Source organism: Aricia agestis, chromosome 1, assembly GCF_905147365.1.
Source record: "Aricia agestis chromosome 1, ilAriAges1.1, whole genome shotgun sequence".
NCBI classification, from domain to species: Eukaryota; Metazoa; Arthropoda; class Insecta; order Lepidoptera; family Lycaenidae; genus Aricia; species Aricia agestis.
The window spans coordinates 669120-692657 of NC_056406.1; the positions used below are offsets into that span (position 1 = coordinate 669120).

The 23538-nt window shown below is 37.0% G+C and overlaps 2 protein-coding genes across 5 annotated transcripts in view; one reads left to right on the top strand and one right to left on the bottom strand.

The window, feature by feature from the left end:
- Positions 1-206: 206 nt before the first annotated feature.
- LOC121730692 lies at positions 207-18880 on the bottom strand. The gene is made up of 4 exons (XM_042119834.1): positions 18757-18880; positions 2030-2092; positions 1508-1678; positions 207-382 (listed from the first exon to the last, which is right to left on the bottom strand). The coding sequence occupies exons 1-4, from the start codon at positions 18758-18760 to the stop codon at positions 282-284; spliced, it is 339 nt and encodes a 112-aa protein (XP_041975768.1). The 5' UTR covers positions 18761-18880; the 3' UTR covers positions 207-281.
- A 1935-nt stretch (positions 18881-20815) lies between these two features.
- Positions 20816-23538, top strand: part of LOC121730453 (anillin-like) — a 49300-nt gene continuing 46577 nt past the window's right edge. For 3 of the 4 annotated variants that reach the window (XM_042119493.1, XM_042119502.1, XM_042119510.1), the window contains exons 1-4: positions 20816-20980; positions 21070-21493; positions 22933-23049; positions 23327-23502. In XM_042119493.1, coding sequence (XP_041975427.1) covers positions 20963-20980; positions 21070-21493; positions 22933-23049; positions 23327-23502 — 735 coding nt within the window. In that variant the 5' untranslated portion in view covers positions 20816-20962. Of the gene's footprint in view, positions 20981-21069; positions 21494-21983; positions 22002-22932; positions 23050-23326; positions 23503-23538 lie in introns of those variants that run through there. The other variant, XM_042119518.1, reaches the window with a different exon arrangement.

Genomic DNA, 23538 nt, shown 5'->3' on the forward strand with positions numbered 1-23538 from the left:
TTAAAAAAATAGACAATTTACTTTAATTCGTGGGTTAATAATTAATTAATATTGTATTATCTTATTTTGTTCTTTGCCATATTTTCTGATTTGTTCAATAGGTATCATTTCAATCTGATAATAAAAGTACAATAGAAAAATTCTGCCACTAATATGTATTCTGTGGCGATGCGTCAATTTTCTTTTTGATGAATAAAGAAAAACCATTTATACAAAATAGATAATGTATTATGTGATAAGGTGTATATAAATACTAGTAATTAGTAATTGACAATAGTATGTTAAGCGCGCATGCACTTCATCCTCTTGGTGGCGGGGTCGAGCTTGCAGACCTCGAAACTGTTGCACTTGACGTTGTTGCAGTACGTGCCCGCGCCGCCGGCTGAAACATGCAGCCAATGATATTCTATGTTACAGCAGTCAAAGCGTTACGTTATTGTCCACTAAAAGAGTGAGCACACTGAGACGGGCCGTGCCGGGGCTCAGCGTTCCGGGGCTCATCGCAAAAATCCGCCTCCATACAATATTATGTATGGAAGCAATGCGCGTATCGCACACTGTGTCGGGGCGTAGCGGATTTCCGCTTCCATACAAATTGTATGGAGGCGGATTTTTGCGATGAGCCCAGGCACGCTGAGCCCCGGCACAGCCCGTCTCAGTGTGCTCACTCCTTTACCAGGGGCGTAGCTACCGCCGCTTCAGCCGTATCGATTATATAGGCTTCGGGGTCATGGGGGCCCCCAACGTGCGTACTGCGTATGCAAAACTTATTGAAAACTTTCCTTATATTATTTTTAAAGTTCACAAGTTTAAAAAAATCAGCCAAGTGCGAGTCGGGCTTGCGCACGAAAGGTTCCGTAACATTTTTGTATGGGAGCCCCCTTAAATTTTTATTTCATTTAAATATTATTATTAACTATTAAGTGTCTACCTGTTGCCATTATTGATATCGAGTAAAAAAGGCCGAAAAAATCACGTTTGTTGTATGGGAGCCCCCCTTAAATATTAATATTATTTTGGTTGTAGTGTTTGTTTTTATAGTGGCAACAGATATACACAATCTGTGTTTCAGACGTGGCGACACCCAGACAGACAGACGGACAGACGGACGTCGGGCAGACAACGAAGTCTCAGTAACAGGGTCCCGTTTTTACCCTTTGGGTACGGAACCCTAAAAAGCAATTTCTTTGTTAAAGCGTATAAAGCGTAAAATCAAAAGTTGGCTGCAACACCATAATATGCGAATTTTGTGACATGTTTTTACTTTCCTAAGGGCCTCCTATTTTTTTTAAAACACGGGGCCCTACCAAGCTACACTATACGCTTCTGTCACTTACATTGGTATAGTTAGATCTAGCTGATCCTTCATCCGATGCAAACCCGGACAAACTTTAACAAGGAAACAACAGGAATTTGTGTAATTGATATAAATTACATACGTGCTCTTGGTCTTATCTCACGATTTTGACTGTATACTATATTGTAGACAATTTGAGTGTGAACTCACACTGCGAGTACTTGTCCTGCCCGCCGGCGCCGGAGAGGCCGTTGACGTCGACGCAGGACTTGGCGTTGCAGGCGTTGGCGCAGCACACCTTGCCGTTGCTGCACTCGTAGTTCTGCAGGCACTTAGGCGTGCACCCGTACACCTTCGACGGCAGCGGGCAGCCCGCGCCGGCTGCGGGGGTAGAGGCCGTTACTTAACATGCATGAAGACCCAAAGAGATACCTCCGACTGAGCAAGGTGGTAAGCTTCTGTGTTGGTTGGCAGATGAAGTTGTATAATTATATATAATATTATGATAGTTACTCGCTCAGCAAATTTCAATAGCACGTAATTCTGGCTAGTGGCGCTAATGGTCAGTTACATTGGGATACCACGGTGGGGCTACCGGCTGATAGTGATATTATATTCGGTTCGAATGAGCTCTTGAGTAAAAGAGTGTGCCTCCGGTAAAGCGCATAGCTAGAGCTTACCGCTAATCTGTCAGTTAGTCGCTGACATGGTTTATCGGTATCGAAGACTTACCGGCGTCCGTCTGGCGGGCGATTAGCACCACCGCGACAACCGACAGCAGGATTGTTAGGGAATCTGGAATTTTATATAACAGTTGTAATAAATACCATACTACTACTTAACGGCCATTCTCAGGAGAGCAAAATTTAAGTGTCCCGGGCTTGTATACTCTGTAATATTATCTTATTCAAGTATACAATCTTTTTAAACGGTAGATAGCATCCGTAACTAGCTACAAACTTAAACACAGGCTTGTAATTTAAGTAATTCAGACTAAATTAATTTAAATCGTGTTCAAAAATCATGTTTTTCTCATTACCGTGACGTGTGTCCCCACGCCAACTTGATCTCGAAACTTGCTTGTAATTTTTATAACATACATATTAACCATGATCTATTCATCGTTTTAAATGCTCATAAACATTGGTTATCGCATTGGAAAATATCGACTCAATAGGCCCAGCCTATAAATAGTTATTATGAAATAATCGCTTGTCCTATCAAAAGTTCTAATTACCGTAACGCATGCTGTTTTCGGGTGCCCACCCAAAAATAACAGCATTTGGCACATTACAAGTGCACGGGTCACTTATCCTTAGCGTGTTCCACGGCCCATCAGCGGTCCCACGTCGTTAAAGTTAGTGTGCCGCCGATGAAGCACGAGAGTCTACTTACCGTAGCTTTGGTAACTAACTTTTCTAATTACCGTAATCTTATTTTGCTACTTGATTTTTAAATATGATTATATGTTGATCATGTCAATCTAGAAAGTAATTTGGCCTACGTACTTTGCCCTAAGCAAGTTTTTGCAAACTGTGTCGGTTTTCAAAATTTTTCAAGAAAATCTAATTTTTTCTCATTACCGTATACTAATTACCATATGTTCCTAATTACCGTTGTATGAAAAACTGATACGTACTTTTTTATCAATTGAAGTTTTCTCGCGGTTTTCATTGATTATTTTTATCATGAATGAGTCTTTAATAATACTAGCTTTTGCCAGCGCTTTGCCCGCGTTAAAACGTATTATTATATACAATCTTTCATCTCCTATTTTATCCCCTTAGAGGTAGAATTTATCAAAACCCTTTCTTAGGGGATGCCTACGTCATAGTAGCTTTATGCATGGAAAGTATTAGCCCAATCGGTTTAAAATTATGTTGTAAAGTGGTCTGGGGCTCTCTCTAGCGAGCTTCATTCATAAATTAAGGTGTGGAGTTCGACAAGGTGGATTAACATCTCCTCGTCTGTTTAACCTTTACGTAAATAAGCTGATCGAGGAGCTGAGCAGCACTAATGTCGGTTGTTCCATTGGCGGAGTACGGCTGAACTACATTAGTTATGCTGATGATATGGTGTTGCTCAGTCCCTCGATCAGTGGCCTCAGAAAACTGCTAGGCCCAAGGACTCAGGTATAACTCTAAGAAAAGTGAACTTCTTGTTTTTCAACCCCGTGAACACAAAGTTAGCACAATACCTAGTGTTTCTAAATATTAATTGTACTTAATTTTAATTGTACTTTCTACTAACACTATGGATTTCCTGTGATCCGAAATAAATGGCTATTATTATTATTATTATTTAAATTTACAAAGTTTTATAGCCCTTTGGGGGTAAAATTAATAAAAAAACTTTCTTAGCGGATGCCTACGTCATAACATCTACCTGCATGCGAAATTTTAGCCCAATCCGTCCAGCGGTTTGGGCTGTGCGTTGATACATTACTATGTCAGTTAGTCTCTTTGTGATATATATAAAAACTCAAAACTCAAACTCAAACTTTTTTATTCAGAATAAATTTTTGCTAATATTCTCTGAACTAGTCTACATGATGCCTACCACCGGTTCGGGAACTAGCCCGGCGAGAAGAACCGGCGTAAGAAACTCGCACGGGGCCCACTTTTTTACCAAAAAAAGTGAGAAAAAATTAATCTTTTAAAATAAGGTTTACAAGGTTGTAACTTAAAATTATATGTATGTCGGAGAATCATTGTCCTGGTCATCTCTGCCGCTAGCGTAAGGAATTCTAGTGGGCGTCATTTTGGGTAAATGCGGGCACAAAACACAATAATGGTCACTTGTATTCACAAATTTATTATAAACACTATTATAACGCTTTCACACAATTTACTAGAATTCTATAATCATAACACAAATTCCAAAACGAGCAGTGAGTTCGGGGCACCGATCTTACTTTAGTTAGCACAACACCAGAACTAGCCACGATCCAACTCGATCGACTGCTCACACTCGAATGTGCTCCCCAGACTGTCAATCCCTCTAAAGTAAAGATGGCGCCTCGACCCCACTCAAGGCGCACGCGCCCTCTGCTCTGATTGGTCATTAATCAAATAATTACAATTTAATTCAAACCAAGATATTTAGAGCTAGTAAAAATATGACAAACTAAATTAAATTTAGCTAAGAATTTTACAATGATCACTGAATTTTACAATCATTTTTAAAGCAATATAATCGTGAAGAATCAACACTTCAAACAATCAGAAATTAACTATACTCATGACTACTCATGACTTCCTCTGACATTTAAGAATCATAAAAATAACTACACTCATGACTATTCATGACTTCCTCTAAAATTCAGCAATCAGAAAACAACCAGACTCATGACTTCCTCCGACACGGCCGTCCTGACGTATCACACGTCCTCGTGTGATGTTGAAGGCCGTGCATCATCAGCATCAAATTGCGTAAGTGTCCCGGTGACAGGTTTCACACCACATACGTCCACTCGTTTAACAACGCCAGATGCAGTGGCGGGCACGTTAGCATTTACAGATGTCTTAATGCATCGTGAAGCTACATGACCCTCAACACCACATCTAAAACAGGTTACAAGTGGCCGCGTCGCGACGGCCGTGTTAGAGCGTTCAGGAGTCGTAGTCGTTGGTTGCTTGTCACGTGGTCGGCTGGAACATTCAAAAGATTTATGACCAAGTTTTCCACAAGAATAACATTTTGTTGAAATAGAACTAAACTTAGGCCGTTTAATCTCTGGCATTGAACTAGTAGCGGTCTTCCCTGTTTCTTGATAACTGCGCTTGCGATATGAATAAGCCATAAGCTCACGTTGCATTTTAATGCGGGTAGTAATTTCCTCGGAAAAAATGCATCGATGTAAACGTGGCTCGATTTGTCCCATGTGTCCTAGTATTAATGATACTATCATTTCTTCTTTGCCCAAATTAGCCCAACGTGTTGTGAGTTGAGTGAATAAACGGCTTGCATATGCGGCAAGGCACTCGCCTTCATGAGGCTTGCCAGTAAGCATTTTCAGGACTGTCGCGGCACATGTATCGAGTGTATCAAAACGAGAAAGGAAAATTTCTCTAAAATCTACCCATTTCATACTAGGAAAAGCTATTTGAGAAAGCCAATTTGCTGCTGAACCTCTCATAGCCTTACTAAGTACAAGAATTAGTTTACTTCCCTGCAGGTTTTGATTCGCCAAACAAATGTCAGCTGTTGCCAGCCATGCCCGGGCGTCAGTGTCTGAATCTTCAGGTCGAAATTCAGGAAGAATTATGTTCCTATCTTCCAAGTTCGGTGGGTTAGTTAGAGCCTCTACAAGTAGCCTCATGCTGGTTTGTTGCGCTTCAAACAAGGCTCGCCATCCGTCAGTTGCTTCCGTTGGTTCGCTTATATTTTGTGCCTGCACCGATCCCACTTCTGATGTCGGAGAATCATTGTCCTGGTCATCTCTGCCGCTAGCGTAAGGAATTCTAGTGGGCGTCATTTTGGGTAAATGCGGGCACAAAACACAATAATGGTCACTTGTATTCACAAATTTATTATAAACACTATTATAACGCTTTCACACAATTTACTAGAATTCTATAATCATAACACAAATTCCAAAACGAGCAGTGAGTTCGGGGCACCGATCTTACTTTAGTTAGCACAACACCAGAACTAGCCACGATCCAACTCGATCGACTGCTCACACTCGAATGTGCTCCCCAGACTGTCAATCCCTCTAAAGTAAAGATGGCGCCTCGACCCCACTCAAGGCGCACGCGCCCTCTGCTCTGATTGGTCATTAATCAAATAATTACAATTTAATTCAAACCAAGATATTTAGAGCTAGTAAAAATATGACAAACTAAATTAAATTTAGCTAAGAATTTTACAATGATCACTGAATTTTACAATCATTTTTAAAGCAATATAATCGTGAAGAATCAACACTTCAAACAATCAGAAATTAACTATACTCATGACTACTCATGACTTCCTCTGACATTTAAGAATCATAAAAATAACTACACTCATGACTATTCATGACTTCCTCTAAAATTCAGCAATCAGAAAACAACCAGACTCATGACTTCCTCCGACATGTATATACAATGTCAACATACATACATAATTGTAAGTCATAAAATATTATGTAGAAATAGCCTTGCAAGCAGCCATCCTACTCCCAAGATGTGCCATCGTTTATGAAATCATTGACCTTATAATAGGCTTTGGCACACAAACGTTCTTTGACTACTTTTTTAAATTTATTAATGGAAAGATTTTGAACGTTTTCTGGGATTTTATTGTAAAGGCGTATACATTGACCTTTAAAAGATTTACTTACTTTACTATGTCTGATCATCGGTATTTCTAGTTTTTACTTATTTCTAGTGTTTCTTCCGTGACTGTCACTTTTGGTTGTAAATTTACTAAGATTCTTTCTAACATATAATACATTATCCAAAATGTATTGAGAAGCAACAGTTAGAATACCAATTTCTTTAAACTTTATAATAATATTTAGATATCTATATGCTGAGTATTCATAAAATTATATACAAATTTTTTTGGATGGGAATGACCAGAGAAGAAATTGGAGAAAAGAAGGCTTGTTCCTTGGAATTGTCGAGCAAAAATTTGAAATTACCCATTTTTATATCAGAGATCAAGGGAAAAAGTGAAAGAAAGGTATACTTTATAAAAGAAAATACTGCTTTTCAGCGAAATTCCAACAAAATGGCGGAAGAAAACTCAAAAAAGAAATGAGTTAAACTTTAGAGCTTATTACAAAAGACAATAAAAATGGAAAAAAAGCGAGAAATAAGTGTTCATAAATAGAGATGAACTTGTAAAATTACGAGAAAACAAAAATAAGTAAATTTCGAGCTGTAAAAGCTGTGAGCTACATTTGAGTTGCTATTCTGTCCAAAGATATTTAGGATAAAATTATTTTAGGTTCATCGTACCTGAATCTTAATAAATATCTATCGATTAAAACAATATTTGTTGTTATTTTCTCATTTTTCAGATTTTATTTGAAAGTGTCTATTCTCTATTTCTCACTATTGGCTATGGTTGTATAGGACATCGTTAATTCTACCCCTTTTGTGACAATTATACATGTGCAACTTATTAATCAGTGTTTTTCTATGATGTTTTAGATAGAATTATAATGCTTTCTAATTACCGTTACACAAAATTTTACATTTGTCTAATTACCGTACCCATAAAATTTTTAAGGCTTATTATCTAGAAAACTTTAATTAACTGTACCACGCCAAATTTATTATTGTATTCGTATATTTCATTACTTTCATATTTTAATGAGTTTAAGTCAAATTAGCGAAGAAAAAAAATGGTAACGGTAATGAGGCAAATAATTCCAAACCTGAGAATGGCCGTTAAATAATTTTAGAGCTTCCTACAAACTACAAAGGTAGACTATTGCAGCTTAGTAAGTTAGTACTATTATTTTCTTTTTCTGAGTTTGTCATTCAATAACCAGTAAAAACATAATATTTTTAGATCAATATTCCATAAATTATGTCAATAGCGTTATAATAATAATAATAATAAATTCTTTATTTGCACACACAAAAGAAAAAAAAAGATACAATAGCCAAAAAACAAAAGAAATAACAACAACAAAACAAAAAATATAAAAATTACAAAATTGTGCTAAAAGGCGGTCTTACTGCTTCCAGACAACCGGTACACCGGACAGCGTTATGTATAGACAACTAAAGTAACTGGACAGTGGACGGTCGGTGCTGCGCTGCATATTAATATTATAGTTTACTGCTTATCTTTTAATTACCTTCCCTAAGGGCTAAGAATTAAGATGTATATTAGACGTTAAACGTTTGTGTGCTAGATTTGACGATGTTTTGCAAAACACTGAGTGATAACAAATGGCAAAGTTACTCGTGAATCGTGATAATAACAAAAGCATCTGTGCTATAACAGTTGCGGTAGGTACAGCGAGTCAGTAAACAAGTTCTTGACCTTTGTACTTAATACTCTACATCAGCCATTCTCAAAGTGTGCCCCGCAAACCTTGGGGCTCCGCAAAGACCTTGTGTCCCTCTGCGAGCCAGTGCCGTTTTTGCACTGCCAAGTGCCAGCGCCATTTCTTCGGCGCCCAGGGTGCTGGTAGTGCTAAAAAAGAGGGGTCTGGGAGTGGGAGCCCCAGGCAAACTAAAAGGGGCTTTTTGTTTGCCTTCGGCGCCCCCTTTTGTCCGGCGTCTTGGGTGGTCACTTAGCGTCGCCTTCACTAACGCCGCTACTGCCGCGAGCTATACATAAATTGTTTTCACTTTTTAGAAATACATCAGACACTAGCACGGAGAAAATTCGTTCAAAGACAAAATTTTATTTTTTGGGGTCCGTCAAAAATGTAAATTCTTAATAAGGGTTCCGCCTCTATGAAAGTTTGAGAATCGCTCTACATACTAGCTGGCACGGAGTACCAGAGTAAGAACCGAGCACCTACAAGGAAAACTTTCGAACAAATTGCGGTACAGGGCGATATGCAACATTCTCAACTCAAGGTTAGGTGCACTTCGATTATTTCTACCTTAAACGAAAAACTAACTATATCTTTTTAAATGATGCTTTTAGGTTAGTTGAGCCCAAAACCGAAACTTTCGGCTCTCTACCAGGTGTTATGTGGTATGAATTTAAAATATTAATGGTAAGTAATTATAAGTTAAGCTATTTAGTAATTTTATAATGGTGCGTTCTTGAATCAAAAAGTGAAGAAATTCTAGGTAGGTTAACTGAGATAGGTACCTACCTACTGACCGTATTGTTAAGGTCAAAGTGTATCTCGTACGATTAACCAATTTACAATCTCAGAATTGGTTAAGTGGTAAGTACATTACCACAGGTAATTTGCGGTAATACCTACCTACTTGCACTATACTGACTACTGAGTGTAAACTACATGCGAAGAAACGGCGCGCGGCGTGAGACCAAAGGCGACATATTTTATGAAATACTTAGTGAGAAATATGAACAATAACATCTATTGTAACTTTGTAACGTCGTAAAAATAGTATTTTTTGTTTCAGTCTGATATAAATAAAAAAGGCCTCATCAGAGTCAAAACAATGAGTTGTTTACACAGAAATGAAGTGGTTATTTCTAGATCATATATGTACACACATAATGTCTAATTGTAGGTACTCGTGTGTCTCTGTCTAGTCTCTACGACCAGGCGAATCAAATATTTTGAGAAAACTGGCTTTTAAATATTATGCTCTCCAATAATAATATTTATATAGAAATATATTGTTTGTGTTGTGTATTGCATCTATTTAATAAACACAGCCTTACAGCCTTGCCCCTTGGTCAGGCGAGCCGTTACGAAATTTTGCGAATGCAAAATTAGAAGTCGATGAGTCGAGTCTTAAACAAGTTTGTGTTGACATCGATTGAAAAAGTCCTCCGTTGTCTCTGCTGATCATTAATCTATACTAATATTACAAATGCGAAAGTGTGTCTGTTTGTCTGTTACCTCTTCACGCCCAAACCGCTGAACCGATTTAGATGAAATTTGGTATGCATATTACAAATTATAAGTTAGGACATTGGATAGTTTTTGTTGCGGGAAAATCCCGCGCGATAATCGGCTTTCGGCGCAACGGGGAGTTGCGGCTTGCGGCCTGCGGGCGTCCGCGTCACTAGTCATCATGAGTTGCTATCGAAAAACTAGTGGTCAATAATAATTATTAATTATTATAGTGAGCCGTTTTGGGTAAAACAAAAGTAACTACTAGCTATTTTTATTTATATATAATATATAATATATATATATATATATATATATATATATATATATATATATATATATATATATATATATATATATATATATATATATATATATATATATATATTTCCACCCCGGAGTAGATATTGCGTCCTACATGGCGGTTTTTACCGATGATATTGCGTCCGACTGACTTGTTGCATCCTGTATACGGACGCAAGATTGACCATCTCTCAAATTCAGCCAGAAGTAGTGTTAAGGTTAGTACAATGTGGGTGAAATATTGGCATGGACGTTGTTTTGTCACCGGAGTGCTTTTCGCCGTATTTCTTAGTTCCGCTATTTGGCGCGCGAATTTTGGAGGTCGCTACTGTGCGCCGTATATCGGTGGCGTATATTCGATACTTTGTTTACGTATAACACGCCGATAATGTGGATTCCTGTATATAATAAAGTTTTTATCAATTCTAATGTGTGATTTAATTACGTCCCACAAAACGACATCGTCCCAGAGAAGACGCGGGGGTGACAGAGGCGAGGGGGCGGAGTTCGCACGCGACATGCAAGGGCATGTTTTTGTTTATATTTTTTGCCGGCCAGCGCGGACGTAATGACGCTTGTGGTATAAATATTGGGTAGTGGGGCGAATATTTGAGAGAGACTAAATTCATGTCTTCAAAGTTGGGTTCACAACGCCTTCGTAAATTTGATGTAACATTACACATTTCAATGTCTAATTAACTTACAAAAATGCTGCCAAAACTATTTGAAAGTAGAGTTAATATTTCAAAAGTTATTATAAAAAAAAGTACCAAATTATGAAATTTTTGCGTGTCGTTTCGATACTGCCGCTTACAATTTATTATTTATAAAAAAAATGAGCTAGAAAGGATTAAAAATTTAATGTTAATTTGAAGATAAAGAAGAGAAGAATCCGATACCAACAAATAACACATCAACTTACATTAAATAACTAAAAATTATATTTTTAAAATGTTCATAAAATTCGCGTCATTGTCCTGCGCATTGTTTGTTTTGAATGCCTTGCCGATATACTCAACGTGACGGGTTGAAACCTATTTTGCGATAAAATCTGCTGGCTCACTTTATTTGATCGCAGTGCTTTGGTGTGGATAGAGGTCTTCGTTTTATGCTCTCTCTCTCTCTCTCTTTGAAATACGTTCTACAAAAATTTCCAAATAAGACGTCACTTACATTTCTCGACTGTGCCAACATTTGTCTGTTTTTCACTACTTTTTTTATACCAAGTTATAAAGGCCCGCAACATTTCTAAGTTCTTAATAATTTTCTTTATATCAATACTTAATTATAAACGAATTTAGTGAATTCCTCATTTTCCTGAACGTCTTTTTCCTGAATAGCCCTAAAAACATAATGACGATCATTCAGAATAATGATTAAATCTGTAACTGTATTTCAGGAAAACAGGAACAAATATATCGAATCGATGCAATGTCGATATTACAATTAGGTAGTTATTTGACACATTTTCGAAAAATAGTAGTAGAATAGTAAGAAAAGTAGTAAAAATGTTATCTACACTTCAATATTATAAAGCAGGAGAGGTTGTTTGTTTGTTTGAACGCGTTAATCTCAGGAACTACTAGTCCGATTTGAAAAATTCTTTCAGTGTTAGATAGCCCATTTATCGAGGAAGGCTATAAGCAATATTTTATCACGCTAAAAATAATAGAAGCGAAGAAATAGAGGAAAATGTGGAAAAAACGGAGGGAAATTATTTGAAAGGGCTTATTTGAACGCGCTTATCTCAGGAACTACTGGTCCGATTTGAAAAATTCTTTCAGTGTTAGATTGTCGTGTCAATGGTTGTCGTGATTGATGTCGATCGTTTTTTTTAAAAGAAGTGATTTTAAAAACTATTTTAAAGACAAAATAAAATGGCCTTGGCTGTCGACAAATTTTGTAATACAAAAAAAATGTTTTAATTGTGGTGCAACGACCAAGAATAATATCAATATTATTACAAATAATTTTGTTCTACCTATGAAACGAAAGAACATAAAATCGCTTTATAAATCTTCATTTTTCTGGTGCAGCATATTTATTTACAAATAAATATGCAATTTACGATCATTATCCTGACGTCTAGTGTCCTGTTTGTTGTTGAACTGTTTATATACTTACCTGTCTAAAAGTATTTTGGATCGATTGTATTAACTACTATGTCCCTACCTACATACCTACGTATATGATTTTCTTTGATAAGTACTTACCTATTGTATATTTTAAACAAAAGCCCACCAGTGAGTGAGTTTAGACTGCGAATTGGGTTGGGACTAATGTATTTTTAAATATCTATACTTACTAATATTGTAGAGACGAAATATTTAATCGTTTGCTTATTACTATTTAACTTACGAGTTACGAGACTACTGAACCAATTTAAATAATTCTTTCGCTATTAGAAAGCCACGGTAATGAGAAAATAGCCCAAAGTGCATCGAAACTCAACGTCAAGTGGTTATCGGGTCATGGGCTAGGCTGTACACTGTACAGTGTTCTGAGATTTTTTTTTAATCTTGACTTTGTTCATTCATAAATCGACACCCTTGACAAGATTTATAGTAACTGTGATGGCATACTTATAATAATAATAATGTACTTTTATTCAGCTCGATAACATAAAAACCTTAATCTAGACAATTACAACATGCAAATTATTTTATTTTCAATGGTTTTTTATATTAGAATGTTAAGATCGCAACCGGCAGCTTAGCTAGGTTACAGTATAACCTGTGTTAAAGCCACCGGACCCTTTCCCAACTACTGATCGCATATCGCTGATTTTACATTTCAGGCAATTAAAATTAGATTACAAATCAAATCAATGTTTAAAATTAATCAAACTTGATACAATAAACGGGGGCGGTGGTTACTCGCGTCCGTAGGAATTACCTTTTACTACCCTACACGTGTCCCCCGGGTGGTGCTAAACGAGTAACAACGCCGAGTCTCAGGCGGCGGATATGATAACCTGACTCCTAGGCAGTAGTGGCCTTGAGGACTAAATACCCTCAAAAAGTCTAGCGCGGAAAGCAACGGGAAACTACCGCGACTATAATCCCAAGAAAACCACCATGATTAAGAACGCCACCAGAGATAATATGATGTCATGCGACCCGACTAACGCTCGGCGCCAGCTTGGTTCCGGGCCGACTGGTGTGAAATTGGCTACCGGCTGCAGTTGGAAACATAACATCTTACTATAGCAAACTAACACCCAAGGGAAGGGCAATAACAATAGGAACCTGGAATTTCCGTGGACTTTTAAGGCCAGGAAAAATCGAAGTTGTTGAAGCGGAGATGGAGCGCTATAATCTGGCTATACTAGGATTGAGTGAGATCCATGTCAAAGATAACGGATACCACATCACACCTGAAGGAAATATGGTAATCTACTCTGACAGGCAAGACAATAGTTTTAGTGGTGTGGGCTTCATAGTTGCTAGCTGGCTACGAGACAAGGTATTGGGGTATAATACCATCAACAATAGAATTATATCCTTAAAAATTTCAGCCCATCCACACCCAATTAACTTTGTACAGGTCTATGCGCCGACCACTGCAGCCACCGAAGAAGAGATGGAGGAATTTTACCACGAGCTAGAATTTACCTGCAAAGCGTTACCAAAGAAGGAATGTACTATCATCCTGGGAGACTTTAATGCTAAGATAGGGCACACTGATAATGATCAACACCTAAGGAATGTTATTGGGGAATACGGCTTAGGAGCCCGCAACAGTCGAGGTGAGATGTTGTTAGAGTTTTGCATTGAAAAAGGACTATTCGTAACTAACACGGCATATAAACAACATCCAAGACGCTTATGGACATGGCGATCGCCAACAGGTCATAAAAATCAGATTGACTTCATATTAATCAGCAGCAGATGGAAGTCGTGCATAACTCTCTCAAAGACTTTTCCGGGTGCAGATTGTGGCAGCGACCATCAGCTGTTAATAGCTCAATACAGAGTCCGCCTCAAAGTAGTTTCAAAGCCTCCACCATCCAAAAATATTCTTCTAACACAAGAAGCGAAAGCTTTTGAGGACACACTACAAACTCGACTGGACAGTGAAACGTATTGCCCATTTGACTCAGCCAATACATCATGGAATCAGCTTAAGGCCGCATTAGAAGAGACAACTAGAACAATCACAAATGGACGGAAAGTAAAACACCCTAGATCTGAGTGGATGACCACTTGGGAGGCAATCGCACGAAGAAAGGCTCTAAAGACTGGAGGAATTCGTTCAAAGGAAGAACAACAGCGATACTCTGAACTTGACTCACTAGTACAGCGTCTCTGTAGACATGACAAGAATGCATATATAAATTCTATATGTAGAGATATACAAACACACTCTGATACCCTACATCCAAGAGACATGTTCCAAAAGGTAAAAATTCTCACACGGGAACGAAAATCAAAATCTTGGAACATAGAAGATGAAAAGGGTAACCTGATTTTAGACAAGAACCAAGTGATGACAAGATGGAGGAACTACTGCCAAGACCTGTACAAATATGACGCTGATGAACCTGACACTAGATTAGATTTTACAGATAAAGAACCCGACATCGTTCTCAATGAAGTAGAAACAGCTATAAATAAGCTAAAAACAAAAGCTTGCGGTGGAGATGGTATACAGGCACAAGTGCTTAAGAGCTTGGGTAAGTGTGGAATCAGAGTAATGCATTCAATATGTCTTAAAGTATGGAGAACAGGACAGTGGCCAGACGATTGGACAGAATCTCTCGTGATACCACTACATAAGAAAGGGTCGACTAAAAAGTGTGGAAATTATCGGACCATCTCACTAATTTCACACGCCAGTAAGATTCTTTTCTAGACAGATATCCAAAGAGCAGGCGGGATTCGTAAAGGGCAGGGGTACCCGAGAACAAATCCTAAACATCCGTCAGCTGATAGAAAAGAGCAGAGAATTCAATGTCCCAATAGTACTCTGTTTTGTGAATTACGCTAAGGCCTTTGACTGCATCGTCTGGTCCAAAATGCTGGAGGTGATGAGAGAGTTGGGCGTCCCCGATCATTTCATATTTTTGGTACAAAACCTCTATCTGGAAGGTCGATCAAGGGTGCGATTAGACAATGATCTGTCAGAGCCGTTTGCTACAGAGCGTGGTGTCAGACAGGGTTGCATCCTCTCTCCACAGCTGTTCAACCTCGTAGGCGAATATATAATGCGTCGAGTGTTGGAAGATTGGGAGGATGGTATTAAAATTAACAGATACCTTCTCAACAACCTAAGGTTCGCTGACGACACCACGCTTATAAGTACTTGCGAAGTGAAACTTGCTGAACTTCTAGCGCGGCTCGAAAAGATTAGTCGAGACTTTGGCCTCCAAATCAATCGCAATAAAAACCAAACTGATGTACGTCGATAAGCTGAACCAAATACAAAAGACATCCTTACTACAAGATCTCCAACCCGTAGAGGAGTTTGTCTACCTGGGATCGTTGATTAGCAACAATGGTAACTGCGAGAGGGAGGTTGTCCGACGGGCTCAGATGGCTAAATCTGCGGTTGGGCGCTTAGAAAAGATATGGAAGAATAAGAACATCTATCGTAGCACAAAAATAACACTAATGCGTTCCCTAATCTTTTCAATATTTTTATATGCCTCCGAGACATGGACACTAAAAGCACGTACTCGAGCTAAGATTGACGCTTTTGAAATGTGGTGCTGGCGTAAAATGCTCGGCATCCCTTGGACCGCACACCGGACCAACACGTCTATACTTCAGCAACTCAAAATTACCACCCGCCTGTCCACGCTTTGTCTACAACGATCACTTGCCTTTTTTGGCCACATAGCCCGCCGGGAGCCTAATAATCTTGAGAGTCTCATACTAGCTGGGCAATTAGAGGGGAAAAGAGGCAGAGGTAGAGTGGCTACACGATGGACAGACGCGATTGTCAAGGCTGCTGACTGCACGTTCCAGGAGGCATTTCATCAGGCCAAAAATAGAGACAAGTGGAGAGCCCTATCCCAAAAAGCAAATTTTGGTGGTCACGTCCCTCAGCCATGAGGATACGACTAGGAAGAAGAAGATACAATAAACAATACAAAAAACGATCGAAACGATCTACATCAATCACGACAACCATGATTGACTATGACTATCACAGCACAGAACGCAACGTCGCGTCGTGTTTGCTTACGCGCGCGCGTTAACCAACTACTTACGAAAAAATTTATTATTATTGTGAACTTGTATTATAATCAAATACCGTCCTCTTTTTGTACAAAACAAATAAACAGAAATAATAGGTACTATTATAGATAATAACCATAATTTAAATTTACAAACAAAGTATATATATTGTTGTGTAATTTTTGTGTAGTTGTGTAATTTTTTGAGATTTTGGACTGTTTTATCTTATTTTTGATAGGTACGTTAATAATTTTTTAAACGTTTTTATTTTTCTTTTCGACGCCTAAAGGGCCTTTTTTTGAGACTTTGTACTGATAGGTATGTCTGATATGTGATTCTTCAGGTTAATATTTTTCTAAGCATTTTTGTTTTATTTTTTTAACGCCTAAACGGCTAATAACGAATTTCAATTTGTTAAATTTTATCAACTTGTCACGTGGGCAGAGCCACGATTGAAAACTAGTATTGCTTACATACACAAGTTAACTATAGTCAATGTCACAGTAAATTAGCCTCTCAACTGGTCGTTCTTAAAATTGTTAATTTCTTAAATTACTTTTATGTTCCTATTTCGGTGTATTTGATTTGTCCGACACTTTGATTATTATGACTATGGGTTTATTATTGTACCTACTTGATTTTAAACAATAAAACTTAAAAATACCTACTACCGAAACAATTGTTTTATTTTGTGTTCATACTTAAGTTCAGAAGAAACACGCTCACATAAATAAAATGATCATATCTATCATAATTATTCTTAATATTTTTTAGTTAGCCTAGCGGACTTACCTAATTATAATTTAAAATTTAATTAATCTATGTAATATAGGGATAACTTGTTTTTAATGTCTGTTATGTACTCCAAGTTATAGAAATAAGTATTTCATTTTAATCGACTTCATAAAGAGGGATGATTCTCTATTTATACATACATATCGTCACTCCTGTCCCTCATTGGGGTAGACAGAGACCACATCACGCAATTAATTTATTGGGATCTATTATATAGGTACCTATGTATGTATCGATATAACATATAAGGTTAGGAGGAAGCAACAAACTCAACAGTTTATGGCGTACATAAAAAAATAATATACGGTACCGATATAATCTCAAATATAGTAAGGAGTCATTTAATTAGTAGAATGCATGGAATTAATATAGTACAATATACGGTATCAATATAACCATACATTTAAATGGATGTAGGAAAAACGATTAAATGCATGGAACGAATACAAAAATATACAATGTGTCACATGATTTCCATCGAGAACGGAAGCAAAAAACCAGCGAGAATTATTTGAAATTGAATATCTAATTTTCGTACGTATATATATATATATATATATATATATATATATATATATATATATATATATATATATATATATATATATATATATATATATATATATATATATATATATATATATATATATATATATATATATATATATATATATATATATATATTATATTATATATTATATACATATTATATATTATATACTCATACTACATCCCATTAACTTTTTTTAACAATGAATTTTAGGAAAAAGGAGTTAGGTATTGTGATTATGCCATAGCCGGTAGCCCTGTGTCTATTGTGAAGACCATGTCTTAAAGTACATAATATCTTTGGTACATATCTTAATAAGAATACCTAGTACCTACCTATCATTTTGAAGTAGGCAGAGAGAACAGGATTGGACTGGGTTGTAGTTAAAAAGACAAGGGTCTGACGGGTAAAATGAAGGGGTTAAAAAAATTAGAACCGGACTGAACTCACATTGGACAACAATAATTTCCAGAGATTTTATCGGGTGTAACTCCTGTGAATAATATCTTATTAATTAATCCAAGAAAATGAGTAGGTAGTTAGGCACAAAACATGTTTACCTATAAGTACTTATTATATATGCAGCAAACTACAATACTTATGTAATTTTATATGCATCAATCAAATTAATAGTTAGGTAGAGCATATAGAAATCGATAGAATTATGAAACAGCTTCACACGTAGGAGAGCCATGCTTCGGCACGAATGGGCCGGCTCGACCGGAGAAATACCACGTTCTCACAGAAAACCGGCGTGAAACAGCGCTTGCGCTGTGTTTCGCCGAGTGAGTGAGTTTACCGGAGGCCCAATTCCCTACACTATTCCCTTCCCTACCCTCCCCTATTCCCTTCCCTTCCCATCCCTACCCTCCCCTATTACCCTATTCCCTCTTAAAAGGACGGCAACGCGCCTGCAGCTCTTCTGATGCTGCAAGTGTCCATGGGCGACGGAAGTTGCTTTCCATCAGGTGACCCGTTTGCTCGTTTGCCCCCTTGTCTCATAAAAAGAAAAAAAAAACCGTAGCAAATTATTCCTCATAAACTTTTTTTTTAAATTAGATTGTAATGAGGTTTCTAAAAATCAACTAACGACTGAAGACAGAGTAAACACCGAACACGAAAAGCAAATACTCACTCATTGTTTTGTAAAGTTGATTTCTGGATGTACGTTGATATTTATATCGCGCCTCCAGTGCGACTGCCGAACTGGTTTCGACTGAGCTCCGAGATGTCACAGCTTCCCGCGCCCGCTATGTTAATTATTATGTGTATTGCATACGTAAATAGTCAATAGTCTAAACTCTAATGGATGTAGATTGTAGAGTAAACAAACTTAAACATGATTTAAGTAATTAAGTAATAACTATAAGGATAGTTACGTAAGCAGTTTGTGAAATATTTATCTGTAAAGTTGGTAACCTCTTGATCAGGGATACGTCGAAAGACACCCTAGTCCCTATAACAGTGCCGTTGGATCGTTATACAGGATACATAACGAAACTAAGTGATAATACTTTAGGGTGTGTATTAGAGATGCCGATCATGGCTTTGGCCGACTAGCCGATTAGTCGGTTGCTAAATAGCCGACTAATCGACCGACTAGTCGGCGCCGATCATGGTTTCGGATTTTTCCGTAATTAGGTAGATTTGCGGTGGCGTATGCGACAGCATACGCCACCCGAACGACACCTACGAACGTGTCGATTCGTGTTTTGTTTACTTCGCGTAAGTTATAGTCCGTCAAGAAAGCGAAGAAATTAAAAAGTGGCAACATCGTAGTGTTATCCCTTTTTTATTAAATTGATTTGAAAGGGATGACACTACGATGTTGCCACTTTTTAATTTCTTCACTTTTTTGACAGACTATACCATGAAGGTATTATACTATTGGAAGGAGCCTTATATTTTGACAGTTGATAATGTTACTCTTTTTAACTAACGATGCAGTAAGTTGAGTGAAAGAGAAAGCTCAAATCGGTGTGTAAACGTCAAAAGCCTGTAATGTTATGTCCTACCAGTATATATTAAGTCTATGTGTCCTACCGTGGTCCTAAGGAGTTGGGAGTTGGGACAGTGGACACATTATATTATTATGTGTCCCGTCACCAGTATCCAATGCTTTAACGTCTTTATTTCTTCGATAATACATAATAATTGTTATTTTACAAAATTGTTGTTTAATAGTAATTAAGCATAATAAAGTATTTTTGTTCTTCTGTTGTTTTTTTATAAAAACTGTTGATTTTATTGATTACACTCCGGACAAGCCTTTGTGGCTTATAGAGTATACATAATTATTAATATGTATATTTTAAACTATTTGTTTAATTATATACTTAAATATTTTATTTATATAAAAGTATTTTCATATACTTTTGAACATACGGATCGAAATAATAACCTCATTTTTTTGATGTTGTAAAAATCTATAACGTGATAAAATCTATAACATAAAATTATGGTCGACTATTGGTCGATAGCTGTAGTCTAATTTTATATTTTTATCGATATACGCCCATCCCTACACGCACGCTACGGCAATTGCACACAAGCATAAAATGGCCACGCGCTGGCAAGCTAAGAATCCATCTACCTATATCCTTAATCTATGGACTATACGGTACTTACAAAAGTCTGCCCCCGCCCCCCAGCGACCTGCGGGGCTAAAATGTTCCCATTTAGCAATTCCTCTAAATCAATTCAGCAAATGAATTGTTAAAACTGTCAAACTGACAAATGTCAAATCAGTACTAACAAAAATACAGAAATGAATTACAAGCAGAGTTGCATTTTGCGATATTAGAAAAATGAATCATAATATTATGATTCATATCATGATTCTTCAAAGCGACCATTTTAGCTCGGCTGCAGGCTGCAGCACTCAACAGCAGCCTGACTCCGGTTGGGTCCTCATATACTATAGTAGCTATTACACACTGTAAATGTGTTTGACCATTTGTAACTTGTAATAGCGTTCCAAACGCTATTTTTATAATTTATATATTATTTATAATAATAATATTATATTATAACATTTCACTTTTATACTTCATTTTCATAAGAGGAATAATATCGTAAGCCTATGCCACTTTTGTTTTTTTTTAATTACGTAAATCGCCCTCTACACCAAACCCTATGAACTAAATTACGAATTCAAAAATTTCGGTTTGTTGATAAATGTCAAACTTCAAAGTTCACGCGTATCAAAACTTCGTGAAATAGAATAATTTCATTTATAATTACATTTATTGTAGCTTAACAGTGTAAAAATATTAAAACAGTGAACGTTATGGTGCATAGTGTATAGTTGGACTTGAATATCGTGTACTACGTTTGTTAAAATGGATCCTTTCACTCAGGTAGGCTTGCTTCAAATTAATTTATATGTTCGAGGTTTACAAATAGTTTTAGGAAAGTAAACGTAAATTACACTCATAATATCTTCCAGCGTATGTTAGAAAGAGCGCGGGCCCGACAGGAGAAGATAGATCAGAAGCTGGCGAACTCCGGACAAGTGGTTCCCAAACGGAAGCCGTTAACAGAAAACGCCGTAAATAAAACTCAGTCGCCCGTGAAATCGCCACTCAAGAGCTCGCACGAATCTAAAGCGACAAGAGAGATCTCAAAAGCCGATAAGTCTAGCCCGAAGAGTCCGCGGAGCGACGTGGTGGTGACGAAGCGGGAGTTCCAGAGCCCGCGGCGCGCGAGCGGGGCGCGGCGCAACTCCGACGTGTCGGTGGAGATCAACATCTCGCACCGCAACGACATCCAGATCGAGGTGCAGGTGGAGGAGCGCGACGCGCCCATCGCCGTGCTCTACAACCCCGCGCAGACAGCCACACACAGCAATGTCATCATCAAAGAGGTTGAAGGTATGCGTCTGTTGTCCTCTGTGCTGTGTGACCATTTCAAGCATATCTAAGTTTATTCCCAATAGACCGAGTGGGGTTAGCTTCTGAAATTGCAATGGCCAGTGAAATGGAGTCTTTAAAGTCCTTCATCAATTCACATGGAACAAGAGCTTTGCTAATTAACTCATATTGATATGTAAACATACCGTGTAAAGAATACACAATTACGTTGAACTATATTGCCCTTCCGCCACACACGAATTAATGGGTAAAACTATTTGTAAAGTTCACTAATGACTATACTTGAGTAAAACCTTTTGAGACATAGGATGTTTGATATGAGCAGCAACTTTTTTTAATCATGCATTGTAAACATTAGTTGAGGATAAGTATAATATTATTATTGTGCTGTAAGGAAATAAGGCAGTGATTTTACAATGAATCATTTCATAGCCTTCTACTTGATTGATACAAAATGTATGTCTTGTTATTAACAGTTCTACATTCTGTGTGGGTGTTTAATGCAACTGTAAGTTACTTAATTCTATGAATACTTTTAAAACTAGTGAAATTAGTATCACTTTTCTCCTAATTTAAACCTTACCCTAGACATTCACAAATATTTTGAGACCAAAATTAGCCAAACTGTTCTTGAGTTTTAGCAAAACGAATAAAATTGAAAATCTTTATTTATATCTAAGGTAGCCGTAACATTCCTATTGGATAGATATTCTTTAAATATGAGAAAACCATGGATGTACCCAGGTTCAGGCAAATCATTTTTTATTTAATAATCTAGGTGTTTATATACAGTATAAAAAATTAATAATTTTTTGTTGTAAAAATATTAAAAATATTGTATTGCAAACAATTGGCAAAAATTCGATTTCTTAATTTTTATAGATAAAAGTACTACATAAGATATTTAGTAGGGACGTCAACATGATCCAAGGGGGGGGGGGGGCTCCCCCCCCCTCGGTATGCCCATGCAGATAACCCTAATGTAGTTAAGGGAATAGGGACGCTAACAAGTAGAGCTTTATAATTCTCACAACTCATTACCAAGTGTTATCAAACATCATTTACAAATTGTTATCATTTGTTGTTTATACTCAGTTGATCACCACTAGTATCTACAGAGGAAACTAAGTGCTTGTTTTTTGTGGCTGCTGTTAAAATGTTTATTCAGTAATTATATTGTGTACCTCATACCTTATATTTTTGTGTGAAGTTGTGCTTTTAGTCTTCAAACCCAAATATTTAAATTTCGTTTGAGATAAATATAAAACAAAGGTAAAATAGTAAAGTTTCTGAGTTAAAGTGCTTATTTATTTTAAATATTGTTAATAGTGTGGACTGTTATAGCTTAAAGTTTAACACTATTTAGCTATAACAGTCCACACTCAGGTGTCATAGTGAATAGAATTTAAAAAAGATTACTTTTTGTTTTTAACTTTCAGACGACACATCTACTTCAGTAGACAAGAATACTGACATGGCTGATACAAAAGCTGATAAAGCTGGACTCCGACATAATGTCAGATCCAGGCTAGACAAATTGGCGAACCTATATTCAGGTATTTAAATAAATAAATATATTATCAATATCTAGGTATTTATTTCTATAACTGGTTTGGTTAGTTAATAATTAATATTGGTTGAGTTCTATGCTAAGTAATATAATATAAAGCTTATGAAATTTTTAAAACACTATATTAAACTTCAAACTAAACAGTGGATAGTTAGTTTTGGTATGCAATTATACAAATAATATGCAATTATAAAACAGCAATTAAAATAAAATAACAATAGTATACATTTACTGTTATTAACAACAATTTCCACTGATTTCAGACAAACCATTGTCTTCTCCTATTCATCAGACAGAGCAGGACTTTGCCCTGGAGCCCCAACAACCTACGACTGAGACCGCCAAACCTAAGACTGACAACAAGAAAAAATTTGGCAGACTAGCAGCTCTGGCAGACCAAATAAACAACTGGGAAGATGACTTGACTCACCATACTTTTGTAAGTATCTTTATCACATTTCATATTTTTAACAAA

Excerpts from the sequence above, each read along its gene's own strand:
- LOC121730692 (XM_042119834.1), bottom strand. Across the intron at positions 1,679-2,029 it reads CGCCCGCCAGACGGACGCCG|CCGGCGCGGGCTGCCCGCTG; the intron begins GTAAGTCTTCGA and ends CTACCCCCGCAG. Across the intron at positions 383-1,507 it reads GCAGGACAAGTACTCGCAGT|CCGGCGGCGCGGGCACGTAC; the intron begins GTGAGTTCACAC and ends TGCATGTTTCAG.